Here is a 21,264-nt window from a genome sequence, read left to right as displayed (position 1 = left end):
AAGGAGGGAGTGGAGCTCAGTGCTGGGGTGTATCAGTGCAGGGATCCACTGGTGAGGCTGGCAGGAGGAGCATGCTGTCCTGTGCAGCAGGACGGGGGAGACCTGTTAGGGAGGGGGCACTGGAAAGGCCCAGTTTGTTCGCCAAGCCTTCTGCCAGTAGGATGGGCTGGCTCTGGCTTGCTCCTGCCAAAGTCAGTGACCAAACTGCATTACTTCCAAAGGAACAGGAGCAGGCCCTTTGCCTTTGTCTGCACCCGCATTATGGAGCATTCTCTTCACCCATGTGCCAGGGGCTGGAATCCCCAGCAGACCCAGCTACCCAAAGAACATTTATCATTGCACCAGGTGTGCATTGCACCAGGTGTATCATTGGACCTGGCCGTCTGCCCATGTGCATTCATGGTCATAGCTTTTCAGGGCAGGAGGGAGCACTCTGACCTTCTGCGGAGCACAGGTCATATACTGAATGCAGCCCGCTGGAGAGCAGCTTGGACCTCGTCTCCGTCTGCCTTACTTTGGAGTAAGGGAACTGAACCTAGTGCCATGTTCCATAATAGTCTCAGCCTCACATTCTGGGACCTGGCACCATTGCCAAGTTCACCAGAAGGGTTGGTGTGAGGGTCCAGCACAGGGCGGCAGCAGTCGGGGGAGTTCTGACATTGCGGGCATTTGCCATCAGGAGTTTCTAAAGAGGAGTTGGGTTAAAGTGCCGATGAGCTGCAGGGAGGATCCAGGCTGTATCTGCATGGGCTAGGTGTGTCCTGCCAGCCTCTGTGGGGCTGCTGTTTCCACTTCCAGCTGTTCCTCCCCCACTCGCGCATTGCTAGACCACTTGCTAGCAGTGTGTTATGCACTGCCGCCAGGCCCAGCTTTGAGTCAATTGGGGGTCAGGCCCTTTCACACAGGGTCTGCACTTTCCTGGTCTGTTCCACAGAGGGTCAGATTGTGGTTGGCCTTTACGTGGGAGTGGTGCACAACCAGGAGAGACCTCTCCCCACCCCACCATGGCCCCAATCAGCAGCAGAGCACGGATTCAGTCTGTGAGCCTCCCTGGGTTAAAGAGTCCACCCCTCTCACCATGGCAGCGCTAGGGTCCGTGTATCTCCCCAAGCCCCCTCCTGCCCCCAGAGCTTCTGCAGGAGCCAGGCCTGGGGCCGTCCCTGTGCCCCGAAAGGAATGGCAGTGGTGGGTTCTTACCAGGTTAGGCAGCGCAATCATCATGAAGGTGTTCCTGGGCCAGATGTGAAGGTAATTCTCTTCCATGGCAAACTGAAAGGAAGGGATTGGTCAGTGTCTCGTTAGCAAGCCCATTACCCACAGATCAGCCCTGCAGAGAGGCAGGCAGGGTAGACGGAAACTGCACCATTTCACAGGTGGTAAAAGCCTTAGCAAGCTGGGTTGTTTTCCCGTCATCCCCACCCCACTCACTCCTGCCTCTTCCTTAGGGTTGCCAACTTTCTAATCACACAAAACCGAACACCCTAGCCCCGCCCCCTGCCCCGAGACCCCTCCCCTGCCCCTTCTCGAGTCCCTGCCTCCACTCACTACATTCCCCCTCCTCGGTGGCTCACTCTCTCCCACCCTCACTCACTTTCACTGGGGTTGGGGCAGAGAGCTGGGGTGCGGGAGGGGGTGAGGGCTCTAACTGGAGGTGCAGGTTCTGGGGTGGGGCTGGGGATGAGGGGTTTGGGGTGCAGGAGGGGGCTGCAGGCTGGGGGGTGGGGCCGAGGGATTCGGAATATGGGAAGGGGCTGTGGGTTGAGGCAGTGGTTTGGACTGTGGGAGGGCATACGGGCTCTGGGCTGGGGCCGCGGGGGTTGGAGTGCAGGAGAGGGCTCTAGGCTGGGGGTAGGGCCGAGGGAGTCTGAGTGTGGGAGGGGACTGCGAGTTGATGCTGGGGGTTGGGGTGCAGGAGGGGGTGCAGGCTCTGGGGTGGGACTGGGGATGAGGGGTGCAGGGTGTGGGAGGGGGCTCTGGGCTGGGGCAGGGGGTTGGGATGCAGGGGAGGGTGAGAGCTCTGGCTGGGGGTGCAGGCTCTGGGGTGGGGCTGGGAATGAAGCGTTTGGGGTTCAGGAGGGGGCTCCAGGTTTGGGGGGGCTCAGGGCTGGGCTAGGGGGTTGGGGCACCGGCTTACCTCGGGCGGCTCCCAATCATGGCACAGCAGGGCTAAGGCAGGCTCCCTGCCTGTCCTGGCTCTGCGCTGCGCCCCGGAAGCAGTGAGCAGCAGGTCCAGCTCCTAGGGGAGGTGGGAGGCTCCACGTGCTGCTCTCGCCCACAGGCACCGCTCCCCCAACTCCCATTGGCCGTGGTTCCCAGCCAATGGGAGTGTGGAGCCGGTGCTTGGGGAGGGGGCAGCACGGGGAGCCCTGTGGGGCCCACCCCGCGGCCTAGGAGCCAGACCTGCTGCCAGCCCCAGAGCCAGGACCGGTAGGGACTAGCCCGTCTTAGCGCCGCAGCCCCACCGACCGGACTTTTAACGGCCCGCTTGGCGGCGCTGACCGGAGCTGCTAGGGTCCCTTTTCGACTGTCAAAAACCGGACGCCTGGCAACCCTACTCTTCCTCCATTTGCTATCATTAGTGCCCCGCCCTAGTGGTGTCCTAGACTGTCTGCTGACATCACCACTTACTGGCTTCCCAGAGCCGCAGCAGCACTCCCTTCCCTTTTCCTTCGGCACCAGAGACTGACTGCAGGAGCCCTCCCCCAGAATGAAAGGAGCTGTCGGTTCGGTGAAAGCTGCGTGTGATTCCAAGCACCGGTGGGAGAGGAGGGTGTGCAGAGGGGCATCGGTGGGTTCTAAGGTCTCCCCCAGGGATGCTCGGGCATTGAGCAGAGGCCAAATACTCACTGTCTGCAAGTCCTGTGCTAACAAGCAATTGCCTTGTGCTACCACCTGTTTTAAAGCCAAGATTAACTGGTTCTACCAGCTCTTATGGATCCTGTGATAATCTTGAAAACAGGGACATTGCATTGAGTCTGCAGGGAGCCTGAAACAATAGCTCTGAGAGGCGGGACCAGCCCCATCCCTCCCCCAGAGCCAACATTCTTAAAAGGGATTTCTAGAAGGGTGTTACAGCAGAGCACAGGATGGAGGGCGGCTGCTTACGTCCCCATCCTTGGGTGGGATGGTCAACTCCATGTACCCATGAGGAATGTACACATGGCTGTAGTTAAAGCATGTTTGCCGCATGAACGGCTTTCTGACTGTAGAAAAGGCTCCATCACATCCCACAATGAGGTCACAGGTGACTTCCATGGGTGTTTGGTCAGGTCTGAAAAACAAGAGAAACCATTAAAATGAGGCTGCAGGACTTTGGCCTGGACCAGTGAACTCCCCCAGCACCAGTGGCCAGGGTAGATGGGTCATTTGCTCTCTGCTGAAGAGGGGTCTAAGCAGTCTTTTGGACTTGATTTTTGGGTGCTGTGTTTAGCCTTCAGGTGTATGAAGAGACTGTCTGATCAACGTAGATTTTATAGAGTTCAAGGCCAGACAGGGCCATTGAGCCTGACCGCCTGTCACAGGCTGTTACATTTCACCCCGATACCTGTGCTGAGCTCAGTGACTTGAGTTAGACCAAAGCATTTCAGGCCTCAGGAGACTAAACTCCTGTGTGCCACAGGCAGCGACCAGGGGAACGCGAGGTCCCACTGCACCCGAGGCCCTGCAGTGGACGAGGTGACATGCCCAGGTGATCCCCGCAGGCAGCCTCTGCCCCATGCTGCGGAGGAAAGCGTGGGACCCCAAGGTCCCAGCCATGAGTTAATAAGCTCTGGGGGTGGAGTAAGGATTTAGTCTGTAGGTTATTAAAGTTGGTGTTTGTGAACTAGTCTCCACAGCTTTGTGTAAAAGGCCTCTGTTTACAGGGTGACCTAGTGCTGACAGCAGCCCCCAGTGTTTCAGGGCCATGCGGGGCCATCCCATACGTCACGCTCAGCTAGAACAGGGTGTATCTGAATACCCAGACAGACACCTTTGCGCAATGGCCACCAAGATCCCCTCACAGGAGAACCAACACATCATAAATCTGACGGACTTGTTCAATGCTGACGGTGCCAGGGTGTGATCCAAACCTGCCAGGTCACAGAAACCAAGTCATCACCTTAACGCAGGGGAGACTGTCTAGCCAGGACATGGATGGAAAACTAAACGTGGCAAGACAAGCATGTTTGTTACTCGCACAAACAAATAAATCCCGGTGTCTGGCTCACTGCTGATGTAGTTGCTTTGGCACTTTTAAACTCTTCATGAAAACTGCTGCAATGTCTGAGTCTTCACAGACCTGACGTCAAGGGTCAGCTCAGAACAGCCTTGCCCAGTTGTTTGTTTTGATTAATTATTAGGCAAAAGCTCTATGAAGAGAGCACTCTCCCGGATGGGGCCTGCATTACCCTTGTAAGGTTAATAGCCCTGATTCAATGTGGCAGCGGAGCAGCTTGTGTCCAAAGTACAACTTAGCGTTGGGGTACTTCTCAGCAGCTGTGAAAAGAAGAGAAGTTTCAATGTAATGGATTGAACGAGCCCACACAGCTATCCCAGAGAGCGCCCTTTTCATCTCTTTGATCAAATCAGATTCCTTCTGCGGGCGGGGGTGGGGGGGAGTGAGATTTTATGGTTAAAACTTGTGAAAAGTATTTACTCAGTGCAATACATCCTGGCAAAATATTCTTGTTCACCGAGACAATGGTGATCTTCAGATACCGCCATGACTCCTGTCCCTGCAGCATAGGAATCATCACAGAGACTGGGCCTGTGTGACCCCCAGCAGCCAACGGGAGATATGTGCATGCATCCAAGGGCAGAATGTGGCCACCCAGCTGTACGGCTGACACGTAACTACTTTGTAACATGCTGCAAGTAATGACTTTTTTCCTAGTAATGTTGTTAAATCACTCCATGTTGCATTCCGAACTCAGTATTCAGTTGGACTCAGTAGAATGCAAATACACTGAAGAGATGGGTTATTTAGCTTTCCTGTCAACTTTCCCCTTATTTATACACAAAGCAGATAATTAGGAACAGTTCAAATTATCTCACCCAATCTTCAACATCACCCACCATCAAAATCCCCCGTGATATCAGCTGTTTTTCAATGAATGTCTAATCTGTGGGCTCAGTTTCCATGTGCACCAGGATGCTGTCTCTCAGAGCTAGTGCTCTGGAAATCAGTCCTTAAAACAAATTTACACATCAGGGCCACAGAACTTTGTTTTAAATGCTGCTGCTGGTTTCTCCCTTACATCCCCATCTTAAAATGTGTTCTAGGTGCCAGACCAGAACGCAGGGAGTTTGGAATCCTAAAGCCGACTTCCACGGCAGCCACAGAGTGGGAGTGAGAGCCTCGCCACATAATTCAGGACCAAATGTTCAGAAGGACCTGCTAATTCTGGCACCCAGTTTGAGACAATTAGGCAGCCCAAAATGAAGCACCCCAGAGTTTGTAGCAACTTTTGTAACATTGGACCTTACTCTCTCTAGTCCAAGTTTGTTCCTCTGTCAACTGAGCACAGTGTTTTCCTACCATAGAGGTGTGTTGGGGGGTTAATGTTTGTAAAATGCCTTTCGACTTTCAGATAAAAAGCACTCTAGATAAGTTTTAAGTATTATTTGAGACGTGTCTTCAAAAGCTACATGTTAGTCTGTACTTGTAGACTCTGTTAGTGGCTTCTGACTATCGTGAAGAGACCCAGAACTCTTGGAGAACCAGAGCAGCATTTCCAGAGGAAACCATGGAAACTTAGCCCACTTAAAACTTAGATCAACCTAGCTATGTAGCTCAGAGGTGTGAAAACTTCACAGCCCTGAGTGCCCTAGTTAAGCCAACCTAACCCCCCCCCCCACACACACACACACCCTGCCCCTGTGTAGACATGGCTAGATCGACAGAAAAATTAATCTATTGACCTAGCGACTGCTCCTTGGGGAGCTGGATTGCCTACATTGATGGAAAAACCCCTTCAGTTGATGCAGGAAGCATCTATATTATGTCTCTACAGCACCATAGCCTTTAAATTAGGGCTGTCAATTAATTGCAATTAATCGCAGTTTTAATCACACTGTTAAACAATAGAATACCAATTGAAATTTATTAAATATTTTTGGATGTTTTTCGACATTTTCAAATATATTTATTTCAATTACAACACAGAATACAAAGTATACAGTGTTCACTTTATATTATTATTTTAGATTACAAATATTTGCATTGTAAAAATAACAAACAAAAGAAATAGTATTTTTCAGTTCACCTCATACAAATACTGTAATGCAATCTCTTTTTATCGTTAAAGTGCAACTTACAAATGTAGATTTTTTTTTGTTATATAACTGCGCTCAAAACCAAAACAATATAAAGGTTTAGAGCGTACAAGTCCACTCAGTCCTACTTCTTATTCAGCCAATCATTAAGACAAACAAGTTTGTTTACATTTATGGGAGATAATGCTGTAAACAAGAAGCTGGCAATGTCACCTAAAAGTGAGAACAGGTGTTCGCATGGCACTGTTGTAGCTGGCATCGCAAGATATTTACATGCCAGATGCGCTAAAGATTCATATGTCCCTGCATGCTTCAACCACCATTCCAGAGGACATGCTTCCATGCTGATGATGCTCATTAAAAAAATAATATGTTAATTAAATTTGTGACTGAACACCTTGGGGGAGAATTGTATGTCTCCTGCTCTGTTTTACCTGCATTCTGCCACATATTTCATGTTATAGCAATCTCGGATGATGACCCAGCACATGTTGTTTGTTTTAAAAACACTTTCACTGCAGATTTGACAAAACGCAAAGAAGGTACCAGTGTGAGATTTCTAAAGATCACTACAGCACTCGAATGAAAGTTTAAGACTCTGAAGTGCCTTCCAAAATCTGAGAGGGATGAGGTGTGGGAAGCATTCTTTCAGAAGTCTTAAAAAGCAACACTCTGATGCGGAAACTACAGAACCCAAACCACCAAAAAGGAAAATCAACCTTTCTGCTAGTGGCATCTGACTCAGATGATGAAAATGAACATGTGTCAGGCCTCACTGCTTTGGATCTTTATCGAGCAGAACCTGTCATTAGCATGGAAGCAAGTCCTCTGGAATGGTGGTTGAAGCATGAAGGGACATATGAATCTTTAGCGCATCTGGCATGTAAATATCTTGTGACGCCAGCTATAACAGTGCCATGCAAACATCTGCTCTCACTTTTAGGTGACATTGCCCACTTCTTGTTTACAACATTATCTCCCGTAAATGTACACAAACTTGTTTGTCTTAGCAATTGGCTGAACAAGAAGTAGGACTGAGTGGACTTGTAGGCTCTAAAGCTTTACATTGTTTTGTTTTTGAGTGCAGTTATTTTTTGTATATAATTCTACATTTCTAAGTTCAACTTTCATGATAAAGAGATTGCACTACAGTAGACGTATGAGGTGAATTGAAAAATACTATTTCTTTTGTTTTTTTAACAGTGCAAATATTTGTAATAAAAAATAAATATAAAGTTAGCACTGTACACTTTCTATTCTGTGCTGTAGTTTTTGAAATAATATTTAATTTTGTAATTTTTGTAATATTTGAAAATGTAGAAAACATCCAAACTATTTAAATAAATGGTATTTTGTTATTGTTTAACAGCACGATTAATTGCGCTATTAATCACAATTAATTTTTTTTAATCGCTTGACAGCCCTACTTTAAATCCTTGGTCCAACCCTAGATTCTCTTAGGTAGGACAAAGTGAAAAGGGCCTAGGAGCATTCCAAAAAGGCCAGGACACTTACCTGTTAGCAGCTCTTTGTTTAAATTTGCTCTGTCCACAGAGAGAATGTACTGCAGGGAAACAGTTTTAGGAAGTGAGTATTTCTGAAGCATTTTTTGCAAAAAATATTCGGAGGATGACATGATAGGCAGCAGTCCTGCAAACACTGACACGGGTCCTTAACTGTAAGCACATGAGCTGTCTTGCTGAAGGCGAGACAAGGCTCTGAACCTTCTCCAGTTTTTCAACCCGAACTGGACACAGTCTTCCAGCAGTGCTCTCGTTGCTGTGGGGGGCAGTGGAGGGGGCAGCAGGGCTGAGGAAAGGGAATGCTGGGTGAGGCAGGGAGGCTGCATGTGGGGAAAGCCGGGAGGGAGAATGTGGTGGAACGGAAAAACCGGGTGTCAGGGCTGGTGGCTGAGAGGAGATGGGAATGGGGTGGGCCCCCAGGTGGGATTGCAAGGCATAGGGAATTGAGGCCACGTTTACGAAGTTAGATTGTGAGAAACAAACCACTGGGACAGTTTTTGTGAGGACCCAGAGGAGTTAAAATATTTGTGTTTTATGGTTATAAAAAACATTACAGTGTCCCTTGGCCACAAGATATTTTTTGCATTAGAGGCAAAATAGCCAAAATATGTACTTTGTTCCACCATTATGGTGCCGATGGTATACAGTCCCTTCCCTGAGGGCTCAGAGCACAGCCCCAGCCAGGCAGGGTGCAATGGAAAATGCAGAGAGGGGGATAAGGAAGGTTTTGTGCATAATTACTCTTAACTCACTCCCCAGGGCATCCTTTCGTCCACACACGCTGGATGCGATCACTGAACATTACACATTGCTGTAACACCGGTCCGGTGAATGTAAACAAAGGCCCCTGCCCCCAGGGCATGTGTGGAAGGAAAATACCTGGCTCTTTGTTCCATAGGGGATGGAATATGTTTTTCCCGAGGGCGTGTGTATCCTCCTGGCCCGCATGGGGATGCCTTTGGCCACAATCTGAAATCAAAAGGGAAGAGACTTCCATTACCTTCAGCTCCAACAGTGAGGCTGAGGGGCCAGTGTGTGACTCCCTGAAGCCCACTAAGTCCAATGGGGCCTAGGCCCAGCCCAGCGAGTCAGGGATCCCTAATCTGGCCCTGGCAATGTGTGATGTGCTACGCTATAAAACTGCTGCATCTCACTGAGACAATTAGCTGCCAGCTCCTTCTAATAAAAATCCTGGGCAAGTTGGTTTGGCCAGAAAAGGTCCGTAAAGCCCCCAGCGCCTGTGTGGGAATCCGAGCCAAGGTGCTGCACTGGGGTACGAGTTGTGTATGACCTGGGCTTTATTCTCCCCTCGGATCTGAAACGGCACAAGCCTGAGCAGCTGCAGTTAGACCCCATGCGGCAGGGGCAGGGCTTGCACTCAAGCGGGCTGTGCGGAGCTCATGGCACGCTGCGGGCGTGAGCCAAAGCCCAGTGTGGTCTGTGGAAAGGCTCTGATTTCCATGGCCTTTGCAGCAGGCCCTGGGCGGAGGATATATGGGAAAATTCAGCTTTACCCCTGGATGGCTTGGGGCCTAGACCTGAAAATCAGCCCCACTGTTCTGCTCCTTGGCACCACTGCCCACACCTGGCTTTCTAGGGATGATGCTTCCACTGACTGCATCGTACTTGCCCTCCCCCCGTCCTTACTCCTCCGAGGGCTCTCGGCCCAGATAGCTGCCATGAAGAGCCGGTGCTCTCTCTCTCTAGGTCCCCTGGCGCGACAGCAGAGCGCCAGCTGCATGGCCTCCGCGCACGCCTGCTCCAGGGGACACGGGACTCGCCCTGCCAGGCTGCCCACACCTTGGCCGCGTGCCCTGCAGCAGAGGAGTGCCAGGCGTGCAGGAGAAGTGGTGATTATCTCAGGAGGCCGTGCCAGTGGACAGCTTTGGTGTGTTAACGGCTCCCGGGCAACGTTAGGGAGAAGCACAGCTACGGCCTGTCCCTAGGGCTTGGAGCTGTCCCGGCCAGCCAGCAACTGAAATGAAACCTGTGCTTGACGAAAGGTCGTCAGGCATTCGCTTAAAACCCCCCGAGGGAGGCAGTGCGGCTACCTGCTCTTCCATCCCAATGGCCTTGAGGGCTTGGCGTCCTCTGTGAGACAGCGCCAAGTTAATGCTCCTGCCCCGAGCAGCTCTGGCGACGCGGATATCTGAAAGGAAACAGCAGCTGCAGTTTGTCCCTGGGGCAGCCATGGCTCGCATGCAGAGGAAAGCCTGTGCACATGGCAGAAGGCTAGCCGGGCAGGAGTCGAAGCAAAGCTTTACACTAGCCTCCCATGAGACCAGGCGTTTATTTACACACAGCTTCACAAGACTGAGGATCCTGCAGCAGCTGGTGGCAGGCCTGGTGGTTTGCTCCAACGCCATGCCGGAGACATGCGCATGTGACCTGAGGGGGCTAGGCCATGGCAGGAGCCTGGCCTCCACCAGGCTTTCTGCCTCCCAGGCCAGTTGCACCTTCCCCTACCCCTCCCAGGGAGAGGCCGGCACACTCCTCGCTTCCTGGAGGGCAAGTACATCACCTACGAAGGACCTGACCTTGCCCCCTCGAGCGGTACCTTACCCCAGGACTAGCCCCATGAAACGCACGGCGTTACTCTCAGGACAAAGGGCGACTCGGCCTGAGTAAGGCGGCAGACACAGACGCCAGGGGCCTGGTCCCAAGCAATGGAAGGACTCATCACTTCAATGAGCGTCGGATCTAGCCCTTAAAGCATGTACGTTTCACGCTGCTGTGTGAGGTGGGCCCAGTCCTGCAGCCCATGCTTGGCCCAGGTCCCAGTGGCTCCAGAGGGAGGTTGGCTGAGTGGAGCTGGTCAGTAGAGGCCTGTTTTTAAGGTGAACGGTCCTCTTGAGTCTCCCATTGAGGAACCAGAGTAACACCCCTGCCCCACCCAGTCTGTGACCTTGGCTCTCTGAGGGTGACCAGTCCAGCGATGCTGGAGGGCCAAAAAGGGCGCAACAGAGATTCCCAAATCTTGGCTTTGCTTCACGAGTGTTGCTGTAATTTCAAGTCAGTGACGTTGCTTGCTTGTTTTCCTTTCGTGGGCCCGGTGCCTGAGCGAGGTACCAAAGGCGCTCCCAGACTGCAGCGCCAGCCCAGCGCACCCCGGCGTGAGTCCATTCCTTCATTGCTCTGGATCTGTCTGAACTGTTAATTTTTGACCGCTGCACTGTTAGTGGTAAACCACCTTTCTGTGTGTCATTGCTTACAGCAGCAGGTAGGCCCTCCCTCCACAGCTGTGGCTGGAGCTGAGTAACTGGAAAACATGAAAGCCTGGATGTAAAAACCAAGTTCTCTTTTATGCCGCATTCAGTGTGTCCATTTCCTGTGGGAATGGCAGCTGCTCTCCTGGACCTAGCTCAGGGAGATGGGCAGAGCTAGGTCCAGGAGAGCAGCCATCACGGAGAGTGATCTCTGAGGCCTGCCCAGGGCAGAAGCTATGTTGAAAGGGACCCTAAAGGAAGCTGGAGAAGAGCCAGCCAAGGCAGCATTTGGAAAGAGTCCATTGGAAGAGCTTAGAGGTGGCAGGAACAATAGCTAGGCAGGGACACTAGCCTTTGATTGAATGCTGAGGGGAAGGAGCTACCAGCCCCATCCCAGCGATGCAGCAAAAAGAAGCAGTATGACAGAGGCTTGTTTAGAGGTTTGTAAGGGTGGCTGATCAGCATGGATAAAGCAAGGGGAACCAAACCAAACCAGCCTCACTTCCTCTTTGGTTGAATGTACACTGGGAGATCTCTGTCTCAGAGTTTCTACTGTGTTGTGTTCCAGTCACATAGGACGCATCCTTTCAGCAAAGCATACCGAGAGCTGTTCACAGCTGTCAGTGCTGGGCTCCACTAGCCGAATTACGCAGTCTGGGGGCGAGCGAGATCACTTGCGGAAGCTCCAGGCTGAGGGTAGAAGTCCTTTCAAACTCTTTTACCAAAGAGGTACAGCCCTGTGCAGAGTCTTTGTGCTACTGAGGAATGGATTCAGAATGGGTTTGGTGCCCCCGACATCCTAATCCTCTGTCAGTGTCCTACAGTGAACCTGGTGATGTTCTCAGGCAGTGTGGGGACAGAGGGGCAATTTGGGGCCAATCAATGGTGGGGCCCATCAGGTGGTTGTGTATCTTTACCAACACATTGACACCTTGGCCTCGAAGCTGGGCACTTAGGCTCCAGCATGCCCTAGGACAGCAGAAAGGAGTCAAAAGCTCTGGGAGCCAAACCAGCTTTATTAACTCCCCTGGATGGACGAGCCCCTGATCTTTGCCTGGATTAGGTGCTGGTTAAACATTTGTGGTGTCTTCCATGTTCACGCCCAGACTGAAGCATGCCTGGCTGAGTGTGTTTGTCTGGAGCACCCTACACGAATACTACAGTTTCAGGTGAGCGGGAGACCAAATGCTAACGTGTGCTTGGTGTTATTTACATGCAAGTCGAGGTCACCCAGCAGCAGGAGCAAGAGCTGTGCACACTTCCCCACATAACTGCCAAGCTGTCAGCCCTGACTTGCAGCATGTCTTGTCCACCGTGAGCAGAGGCCAGGTACAGAGAAGTGGTTCTGGAACATGCACAACGTTAACTTGGACAAGGATGCCACAAACCTAGCGTTGTTTTTGCAACCTAGGGGTGTAATCCTGCAAACATTCGGTACTGAGGGGTGGTGCTGTGAGGAGCGCCACTGCAGCCTGAAACTGCCCCAGAAAAACGAATTATGCTCAGTGGGAAGCTTTGTGAGGACGTATGACTCTTCCGCTGACCTGGACTCTTCGTTGCGAAGGAGAAGCAGAACAGCATGTCATGGAGTTCCAGTGGACATGATTTTTAAGTCAACTTCTAGTTCCTGGTACAGGAAATCCAAACCAATAAATATCCCACATGTATTTTTCCAGTCTATTCTGACTGCCTTTAGCACTATATACCAGTATAGGTGTCCATTAGCAAAAGGTGTGGTGTGACCATACTCCATTTTCCTAGCTTTGCTTAATGGCTTTTAAGTAACCAGTAACCTTTGCAATTTTTTTGGAAATGAACCAGGGTAGTGCATGTGTCTGTCTCTGGGGGAAGGGGGGTTCCCTTCCTCAGCAAAAATAACCTGAGCTGCTCATACTGTCTCCAAGGACGAGGGAGTGCAGGGGTCCCTATTTCTTGCAGCTTACCTTATGCTGGACCATCAGCTGAGGCAGTACTGCCAGGAATTGCAAAAACCAGGGTGAAAAGAAAAGGAGTGCTTGTGGCACCTTAGAGACTAACCAATTTATTTGAGCATGAGCTTTCATGAGCTACAGCTCACTTCATCGGATGAATACTGTGGAAACTGCAGAAGACATTATATACACAGAGACCATGAAACAATACCTCCTCCCACCCCACTCTCCTGCTGGTAATAGCTTATCTAAAGTGATCATCAAGTTGGGCCATTTCCAGCACAAATCCAGGTTTTCTCACACACAAAATTACCTCTCCTGCTGATAATAGCTATTATAGTTTTTGGAGGGGAGTGGGGGGGGGGTGAGAAAACCTGGATTTGTGCTGGAAATGGCCCACCTTGATTATCATGCACATTGTAAAGAGAGTGGTCACTCTGGATGGGCTATTACCAGCAGAAGAGTGAGTTTGTGTGTGTGGGGGGGGGGGGGGGGGCGGAGGGTGAGAAAACCTGGATTTGTGCTGGAAATGGCCCAACTTGATGATCACTTTAGATAAGCTATTACCAGCAGGAGAGTGGGGTGGGAGGAGGTATTGTTTCATGGTCTCTGTGTATATAATGTCTTCTACACTTTCCACAGTATGCATCCGATGAAGTGAGCTGTAGCTCACGAAAGCTTATGCTCAAATAAATTGGTTAGTCTCTAAGGTGCCACAAGTACTCCTTTTCTTTTTGCGAATACAGACTAACACGGCTGTTACTCAAAAACCAGGGTTTTATTCATATCCCTCTAATATTAGCTGGTCTTTTGCCAACCAGTTAGATACATGTATGGGTTATAGCACATCTGTGAGCCTTTAGAATGGGGTGGGCAAACTTTTTGGCCCGAGGGGTTGCAAAACTGTATGGAGGGCCGGGTAGGGAGGGCCGTGCCTCCCCAAACAGCCTGGCTCCCACCCCCTATCCGACCCCTCCCACTTCCCGCCCGACTACCCACCTCAGAACCACCGACCCATCCAACACCGCACCCCCCGCTCTTTGTCCCCTCACTGGCCCCTCCCGGGCCCCCCCCGACCCTAACCACTCCCCTGGGACACCACCTCATCCAACCCTCCCTGTCCCCTATCCACACCCCTGACCCTAACGGCTCCCTGGAACCCCACCCCCTATCCAACCCCCCCTGCTCCCTGTCTCCTGACTGCCCCGACACCTATCCCTACCCCTGCCCCCTGACAGGCCCCCCGGGACTCCCACACTTATCCAACCTCCCTGTCCCCCATCCCCTGACCGCCCCCCCCCCGAACCTCCGCCCCATCCAACCGCCCCAGGCTCCAAGTCCCCTGACTGCCCCCCGGGACCTCCTGCCCCTTATCCAAACCCCTGGCCCTGGCCCCCTTACTATGCCGCTCAAAGCAGCATGTCTGGCAGCCATGCCGCTCGGCCGGAGCCAGACATGCTGCCGCGCTGCCCTGCAGGAGCACGCAACCCCGCTGCCCAGAGCGCTGCCCGCATGGTGGCATGGCTGCGGGGGAGGGGCTGGGGGCTAGCCTCCCTGGCCGGGAGCTCAAAGGCCAGGCAGGACGGTCCCGCGGGCCGGATGTGGCCCATGGGCCGTACTTGGCCCACCTCTGCTCTAAGTAAGGGGACTGTTGCTCCCTTACTAACATTCAGTGGGGGTGTTTTAGTTGCTAACTCCCAGTACCAAAAGGGGAAGGGTCGATGGGAAACGAGGACCCTGAGATGGACAGTCCCCGGGGGCAGTGGGGAGAGGCCGGTGCTCCAGGTCAGCCTGAATGACAGGGCGGGCAGGCTAATGAGGGAGTCAGGAGGCCAGGGGCGTCCCCTCCTCCGGGTGACCTGGAATTGCTTGGGTCAGACAGAGTGGGGCCGAGCTAAGGAGAGAGCAGGGGCCCAAGCTGAGCGGGCCAGCCAGCGGGGCAGAGACACAGCCAGGGAGAGCAGACCCTGTGCTGGGAGCAGGGCTGCAGCCACAGAGCCAGGTGTGGTGAGCCATTGGGGCCAGCCAAGGGGGGACCCTAGCAAAGGGCGCAGCGCAGAAAGACACCCCCAGCCAAGGGTCCTTGCAGGCCAGACTGGGAGGGGGATCTGAACCCGACGGGAAGGAGGGTCCCACCCCAAAAAGCCCGGAGGGGTGTGGTCACCACCAGAGCAAGTGTCCGACCTGCAGCACCCCTGCAGCACAGCCAGGGCCGGAGAAGGGGCCTGGGACCTACAAGGAACCAACTGTGAACAGCCCTGACATTCCAGAGACATGGTTTGTGATGTTCCCTGCCACAGAGCGGGGTGATGTGTTTTCCTTTCATCTTTCCCATTTTTCCTTATTCTTTTTTAAATTAATTGCTGATTAAATAAACTGTATTTGCTTTAAATCGTATGTAATGATCAGTGGGTCAGAGAAGCGCCCAGTGCAGAGAGAGTACCCTGGAGTGGGGACACCCTAGCCCCTGTCCTAGGTGACCACTGCAGGGTTGGGGGTTGAGCCCCCCAGGAATCCTGGCCCCAGCCTTGTTGGGGTTACAAGGAATCTGCCAGACAGGAGAGTGGAAGGGGAGTCCTCGAGGGCAGGGAGGCCACTGGGTAAAGGAAGTGGGAGCGAGGACTCAGATCCTTTCCCTAGCCCACTTCACCAGGGTCGTGCAGACACCAGGAAAGTTCCCCATAAGAGCGGGACCGTTCCCCCGCTTACATCTTAGGAAGATCCAAGGTTAGCTCTTGGCAGTGTAAAGACTTCTTCGGGTCCCTGCTGAAGTTGAGAAACTGACTCAGTGGTACTGGGTATTCATTCACGTGTATGACTGTATCCTCTTTTTTCCTGGTGCTTTGTGTATACGAGGCTTTAGTCACCATTACCACTAGCCTCGTCCTTAGCGAAAACTTGTTAAGAGGGTTTGTTACCTTTAAAAGTTAAACACAAGCCCTGGGTGCAATAACTTCCTCTTTCGGTATCTGTGCCTCTTGCAGCTCTTTCTCCACATAGCTTTGGGACTGAGGGGAATGGAGAACTCAAACCTTGCGCGACTTTCAGCCTTGACAAACCCAGGGCGTCAGCAAATATTCTACAGCGTTAATCAATCATGCACTGGCAAGCTTCTGGGACAGCTTCTGCATCACTATACACATCCTGTAAGGAGCCCAATTGTCAGACTTGGGCGTTCAAATCAGCCCTTACCATAGGTGCATAAAAAGAAGGGCACGTGTAAGTTCTGAAAGCTGGGTTCATTGTGTTACCTGCATGCACACTCGGAAAGGCACATTGCAGAGTAAATGCTAGCGTTTCATTCACATGTTCCGAGTGAAAGCTAAGCAAATATTCTAAAGACACATTTTCAGATTCTGTTTGTTCCACAGTCTTTGCCCATAACATTCCCTTCCCCCTCCCCACCTCACCCCTTTTTAGGAGCTGGTGGAAATAAAGAATTGATCAGATTAGTAATTGTGTAATTATAGTAAGACTGGGCTCACCTTCTCTGGCTTCATACATATCAACTTGGAACCCTCTTCTTGCAAAGAAACAGACATTTAAAGCACCCACCTACAAGAGAGTTACAGAAACACGTTACAGTTATAGAACAATTTCCTTGCAGAGACTCTGAATGTGCTTTCCAGTTATAAACATGCAGCATCACTGACAGGCAGCTTCTTATAGAGGGGACGGTGACAACCAACTGGTACACAGCTCAGCAGGAAACGGGGCATCTTGACCATGTACCTGAGAGATGTCTTCTCCTAGGAATAGGGCGCTAGAATCCCTAACATGCATACAGGGTAGCTAGGACTTGGTGGCAAAGTTCCCAATCAAAGATCCCTTCGCACTGAAACGTAGGCCTTGTCTACACTCAGGCACACACACCCCTGATTCTGCAAGCATTGTAACTGCACGAGTGCTGACTTCTACATGTAGGCAAAGGTAAGCTGGAGTTTGCATCAATTGTCAAGCCCCTATTTATCTACCATGAGAGAATTTAGGGTGTTGTGGTGTTTCTCTTGTGAACTGACTTCAGGGAACCTATGCCTGGCTAACTTTGCCTAGATACACAAAGTACTACAAAGGCAAATCTAGATTGTATATTGCCCATACACCATGCTTTTGACTGTTGCTGTGACTTAAGAACCTCTTAATGCCAACTGGCAAAAGCATGCAGAGCGGTTACAGGAATTTCCTGCATCTGCCATGTACATTCCTGTTCACCAAAGAATGATCTCAAGTGAAAGCCGGAGTCACACTGGTTATGAAAAGCATCAAGAAATGTATGTACAGATACTAGATAAGGAATCACGTGTAGATACTGAAAATATGTTCTTAAAGTCAGTATCAAGGTACTGGTCACAGCAAAGGTGAAAAACAGTTTTTCTGTCAGATAAGAGATGTTTATCCGGCTGCCAGTTTGTGTGTCGACGGAGTATTGTCTCATTTCAGAATGAGTCTTTATCACCAGTCTGAACTGCATGCAAATGAAAGACTGAGGGGTCTTCAAGAAGAGAAACTAACAGGAAGAGAAAAACAGCTTGCGTGCGGGAGAGAGAGAACCCTGTCTAGAGCTACACACCAGAGATTTGCTCCACTATATTTGGGAGGCAAAGACGACATGTTGGCATCCTTCACTGAGAAAGTAAAAGGCCAGTGACTTTGTTTCATGAAAAAAGGGGGCTCAGCCAGACTTGGTTGGAAACGCTGGAGAGAACTTTGGGTGTGATAAGCTTTTTTAGACAAAAGAGTAACTCGTTAGTTCTGTCTAGTCTTTAAAAAGCGTGTTATGATTTGTTTTATATGTAACCCTTGTTTCCAGTACTCTTACTCACCATCTGAAATGCATCCGATGAAGTGAGCTGTAGCTCACGAAAGCTTATGCTCAAATAAATGTGTTAGTCTCTAAGGTGCCACAAGTCCTCCTTTTCTTTTTTTAGGTGGTGGAGAGGCCTAACAACTGGGAAGCGTCCACAGCTGCTGCCCTTGCTTTCTGCATATCCAGCATCATTGCCTTGTGTATTTTCCACAAGGTCTGCTACAAATCCATGCCAGAAGACAACCCGGACCCTTTGTTTCAGGAGTCTGTTCCACTGACCTGGCTAGTCAAGGAGCGAAGATCTGGCAAACGTGTCAAATCTGCCTTCATGCTACTGTTCCCCATGTATGTTATATTACAGCATTTGATTTTAAGTTCAAGGAAAAGGAGATCAACAGTGGGGAGGAGACATGAATTCAATTATTCTTGTTATTTCTTTCTTTGTATCACTGTTGCGTAGGGGCTCTCGTCCTGGACCAGGCCACCCCCTGTGCTAGGCCCTGCACCAGTGCAGAACAAAGAGACAGTCCCTGTCCCAAGATGTGCACAATCTTTATGTAAGACAAGAGACAACACATGGATACAGACAGATTGGAAGCAACAGACAATCCCATCTAACTAGGCCAGAGAGACCGAGCGTGGGGGAAGGAACGCACCAGCAGAGTGACTTGTGTGATGCCACCAAATGCACATTAGTGCCACTGTTCTTTGGCGGGGAGGCAAATGGGGGCGGGGGGATCAGCTATCTGGAAAGACAAGGGGAGTGAGGGGGACAGGGCAGTGAGGGGGGAGGAGGGTCGGGGTGGAGCGAAGGGGGAGGCTGCGGGGTGGGGTGGGGGGTCTGCACACATGCAGAGGGCAGAGCACTGCAACTCTGATAGGATGGCCCACCGCCCTGTTCCCAGCTCTCCCGAGGCTTCCGCAGCCACAGGATTGGCTGGGGCCGGGACCCTCTGGGGATGATGCAAGAGGCTCCAGCTCCGTAGCAAATATGACACCTGCACGGGGGAAATACGCCCTCCGATTGGCCGCCTGCCCCAGTGCCCTGCCTCCTGGAGCAGAGCAACCAATCAGAGCTGCTGTAGGAAGAGCTCTCTCTCCCCCTCGCAACCCAAAGCCATTCTCACAGGAGGGGAGGGGGGAAGCGAAGAGCCAGCAGCTCAGGGCAGCCCCACTTCCCCCCCCTCCTGTGAGCAATGGGGATGGGATGGGTCTTGTGCTCCTCCCCCATCCTCCTGCACACTGCCTGGTAGGGCAGAGGGGGGCAAAGAGTCCCTGGAGCTGCCCCCATCCTCTGTCCTGAAGGGGGAGAGGGAACTCTAATGCATCACAGGCTGGAGAAGGGGTGGGGGGGGAAGAACCCCAGGAGGAGCACGTGGGGGTGGGGGGCAGGATTAATTTCTGGGCAGGCAATGGATAGACATAGGGTGAGAGTTCCTGCAGCAGAGCCAGAATCCCCCCCGCCAACACATCCACTGTCGCCCCCGTCCCAGGGGTGGGCCAGGGGAGCTCAGCAATCCAGGCAGAAGGGTAAATGTTAGGCTGGGGCACCCGTAACAGCTGCCAAGGGGTGGGGGTCTGTGTAAGGAAACAGTCAAGTCACTGTTAACTGTTGTTTAAATGTTGCTTAGCCGACACTCCAAACCCTGCTGACACGGTTCTGGGTTGTTCCCCCTTTGCGTGAGGCTGACTGGGAGCTGCGACGAACAGGCCCACGCAGCCCTTTGCACACAGCAGTCCTGAGGTGTAACGCGGGGTAAAGCTTTCGGAGGAGCCAGACCGTGGCCTGGGCTGCCTCCTAGAGTTCAGCTGCGAGGCAGAAAAGGGGCCCGGGGTGGCAAGAGTTTGTCCCCAGCACTTGAGGCAGACCAGGGACTGCCGCGTGTTACACCGCCAGGTGTCCGCAACACACGTCCACCGGCTCCCACGCAGGGCACTTCCTCTGGGAAACTGGCAGGGACTCTGTGCGGCAGGGGTGGCTTTTCACATCCAGTCCTGGCACTTGTGAACGAGTAACACTCTAGGGTGAGACAAGCTCGGTCTTCAACAGCCTCTCACTCAGTGCCCCAGTAGAAAGGCTCGACCCAGCAAACACAGCCATGGATATGGTGCAGAGTCCTGTCTGCACCAACGCGCTAGGCCCTAGAAGAGAAACACCCCCAGCAGTCGCTCCGCTGAGCCCATTCTAGCTTCCAGACTTCTCCGGAAAGAGCCGGTGCCTTAATGAAGACAGAGGGCTACAAGTAGCCCTGAGGTTTAAACTCACCAGCAGAGTTGGTGTTGTTCCCTTCATTTACAAAGCAACTAGTTAGGCACAGACAAGCAAATACTGTAGAAAGGAGGCAAAAGAGCTGGTTGCATTTCAAACGCTTGCAACCGTCACTATCAGCTATTCCCAGCAATCACGCCTCACCCAGGGGCAGCTGCCTGGATTGGAGGAGCCCACTTCTGTCAGTGGTAGCCGCAGCCCATCCAGTGATTTTCACTCTGAAAGCTGGGCCTGAACTGGCCAGTTACACAACCCAAACACCAAGCACTTTGCTACAGCTCTTCACATTTTCAGGTCTTGCTAAGAATGGCTTGCCCGGGCGGCAGTCTGTTCTCATCCCAGGCCGCAGCCCTGGATCCAATCAAACCACAACAGAGATAACAGTGAGTTTCTTACCAGACCACCTCCAACAATGGCTACTTTCCCCTTCTGAGTGTCAGTGGAGTTCATGACTGCAACAATCTCACTGCAGCATGGTTTTTGTGGTCTTCTGTCCCCTGAGAGACTAGTGACGCTGCTCACGCTGTTACACAGCCAGGCTGCATTTGCCAGAGAGCAAAGAGAGGGGAGGGGAAGCAGGCAGTCTAGTCATGCTCTGATTCACCTTCCTTGGTTAATATTCAGGTTTTTCTCCAACCACAAACTCATCATTGGATCAGCTCTGACCATGTGACAAGGCCAGATCCAGGCCGAGGGCCCAGCTCGGCTCAGGTACCTGGGGGGGAGGGTTGTTATTTACAGTGGGGGGTTGCAAACACAAAGGTATCTTTCAAATTTCCAAGAGTCCATTGCGTGACTGCTGTGCTGCATATGTCACCCACACGCCTCCTGGGTGTGGTGTCCTGTCCCGTCTAGCGGCACCGAGACCAGAGAGAGACGGAGACAGAGAGTTAAAGGAGTCTGGCTCTACAGATTTAGCTAGCAGCCAGTGGGCTTTTAGCCCCTGCCCCAGCCCGGAGCCTCCTCCCACACTCCGAACCCCTCACCTCCCCCAGTCTGGAGCCCCCTCCTGCACCCCAACCCCTCATCCTCGGCCCCACGCCAGAGCCCGCACCCCCAGCCAGGGTCCTCACCCCCTCCCGCACTTCAACCCCCTGCTACAGCCTGGAGCCCTCTCCCACACTCTGTACACCTTGCCCCCCCCCCAGCCTGGAGCACCCTCCTGCACCCCAAACTCCTCATCCCTGACCCCACTCCAGAGCCCACACCCCATACTCCTGCCCCATCCTGCAACCCCCTCCCACACTCCAAATCTCTTGGCCTCACCCCCCCA

The 21,264-nt window shown here is 52.2% G+C and overlaps 1 protein-coding gene across 2 annotated transcripts in view; it reads right to left on the bottom strand.

Moving 5' to 3' along the window:
• KMO (kynurenine 3-monooxygenase) overlaps window positions 1-20,587 on the bottom strand; it is a 41,880-nt gene extending 21,293 nt beyond the window's left edge. The window contains exons 1-8 of one of the 2 annotated variants that reach the window (XM_037912873.2): window positions 20,388-20,587; window positions 16,401-16,470; window positions 9,830-9,927; window positions 8,658-8,747; window positions 7,771-7,819; window positions 4,389-4,476; window positions 3,106-3,271; window positions 1,198-1,269 (exon numbers count right to left, since the gene is read on the bottom strand). In XM_037912873.2, the coding sequence (XP_037768801.1) occupies window positions 1,198-1,269; window positions 3,106-3,271; window positions 4,389-4,476; window positions 7,771-7,819; window positions 8,658-8,747; window positions 9,830-9,927; window positions 16,401-16,470; window positions 20,388-20,441 (687 nt within the window). In that variant the 5' untranslated portion in view covers window positions 20,442-20,587. The remainder of the gene's footprint in view (window positions 1-1,197; window positions 1,270-3,105; window positions 3,272-4,388; window positions 4,477-7,770; window positions 7,820-8,657; window positions 8,748-9,829; window positions 9,928-16,400; window positions 16,471-20,387) is intronic. The other variant, XM_043525817.1, reaches the window with a different exon arrangement.
• Between the last annotated feature and the right edge of the window lie 677 nt (window positions 20,588-21,264).

This window comes from Chelonia mydas, chromosome 11 (assembly GCF_015237465.2).
Source record: "Chelonia mydas isolate rCheMyd1 chromosome 11, rCheMyd1.pri.v2, whole genome shotgun sequence".
Lineage (NCBI taxonomy): Eukaryota > Metazoa > Chordata > Testudines > Cheloniidae > Chelonia > Chelonia mydas.
The sequence above is the reverse complement of the archived record's forward strand: the minus strand, read 5'-3'. Positions and strand labels throughout refer to the sequence as shown.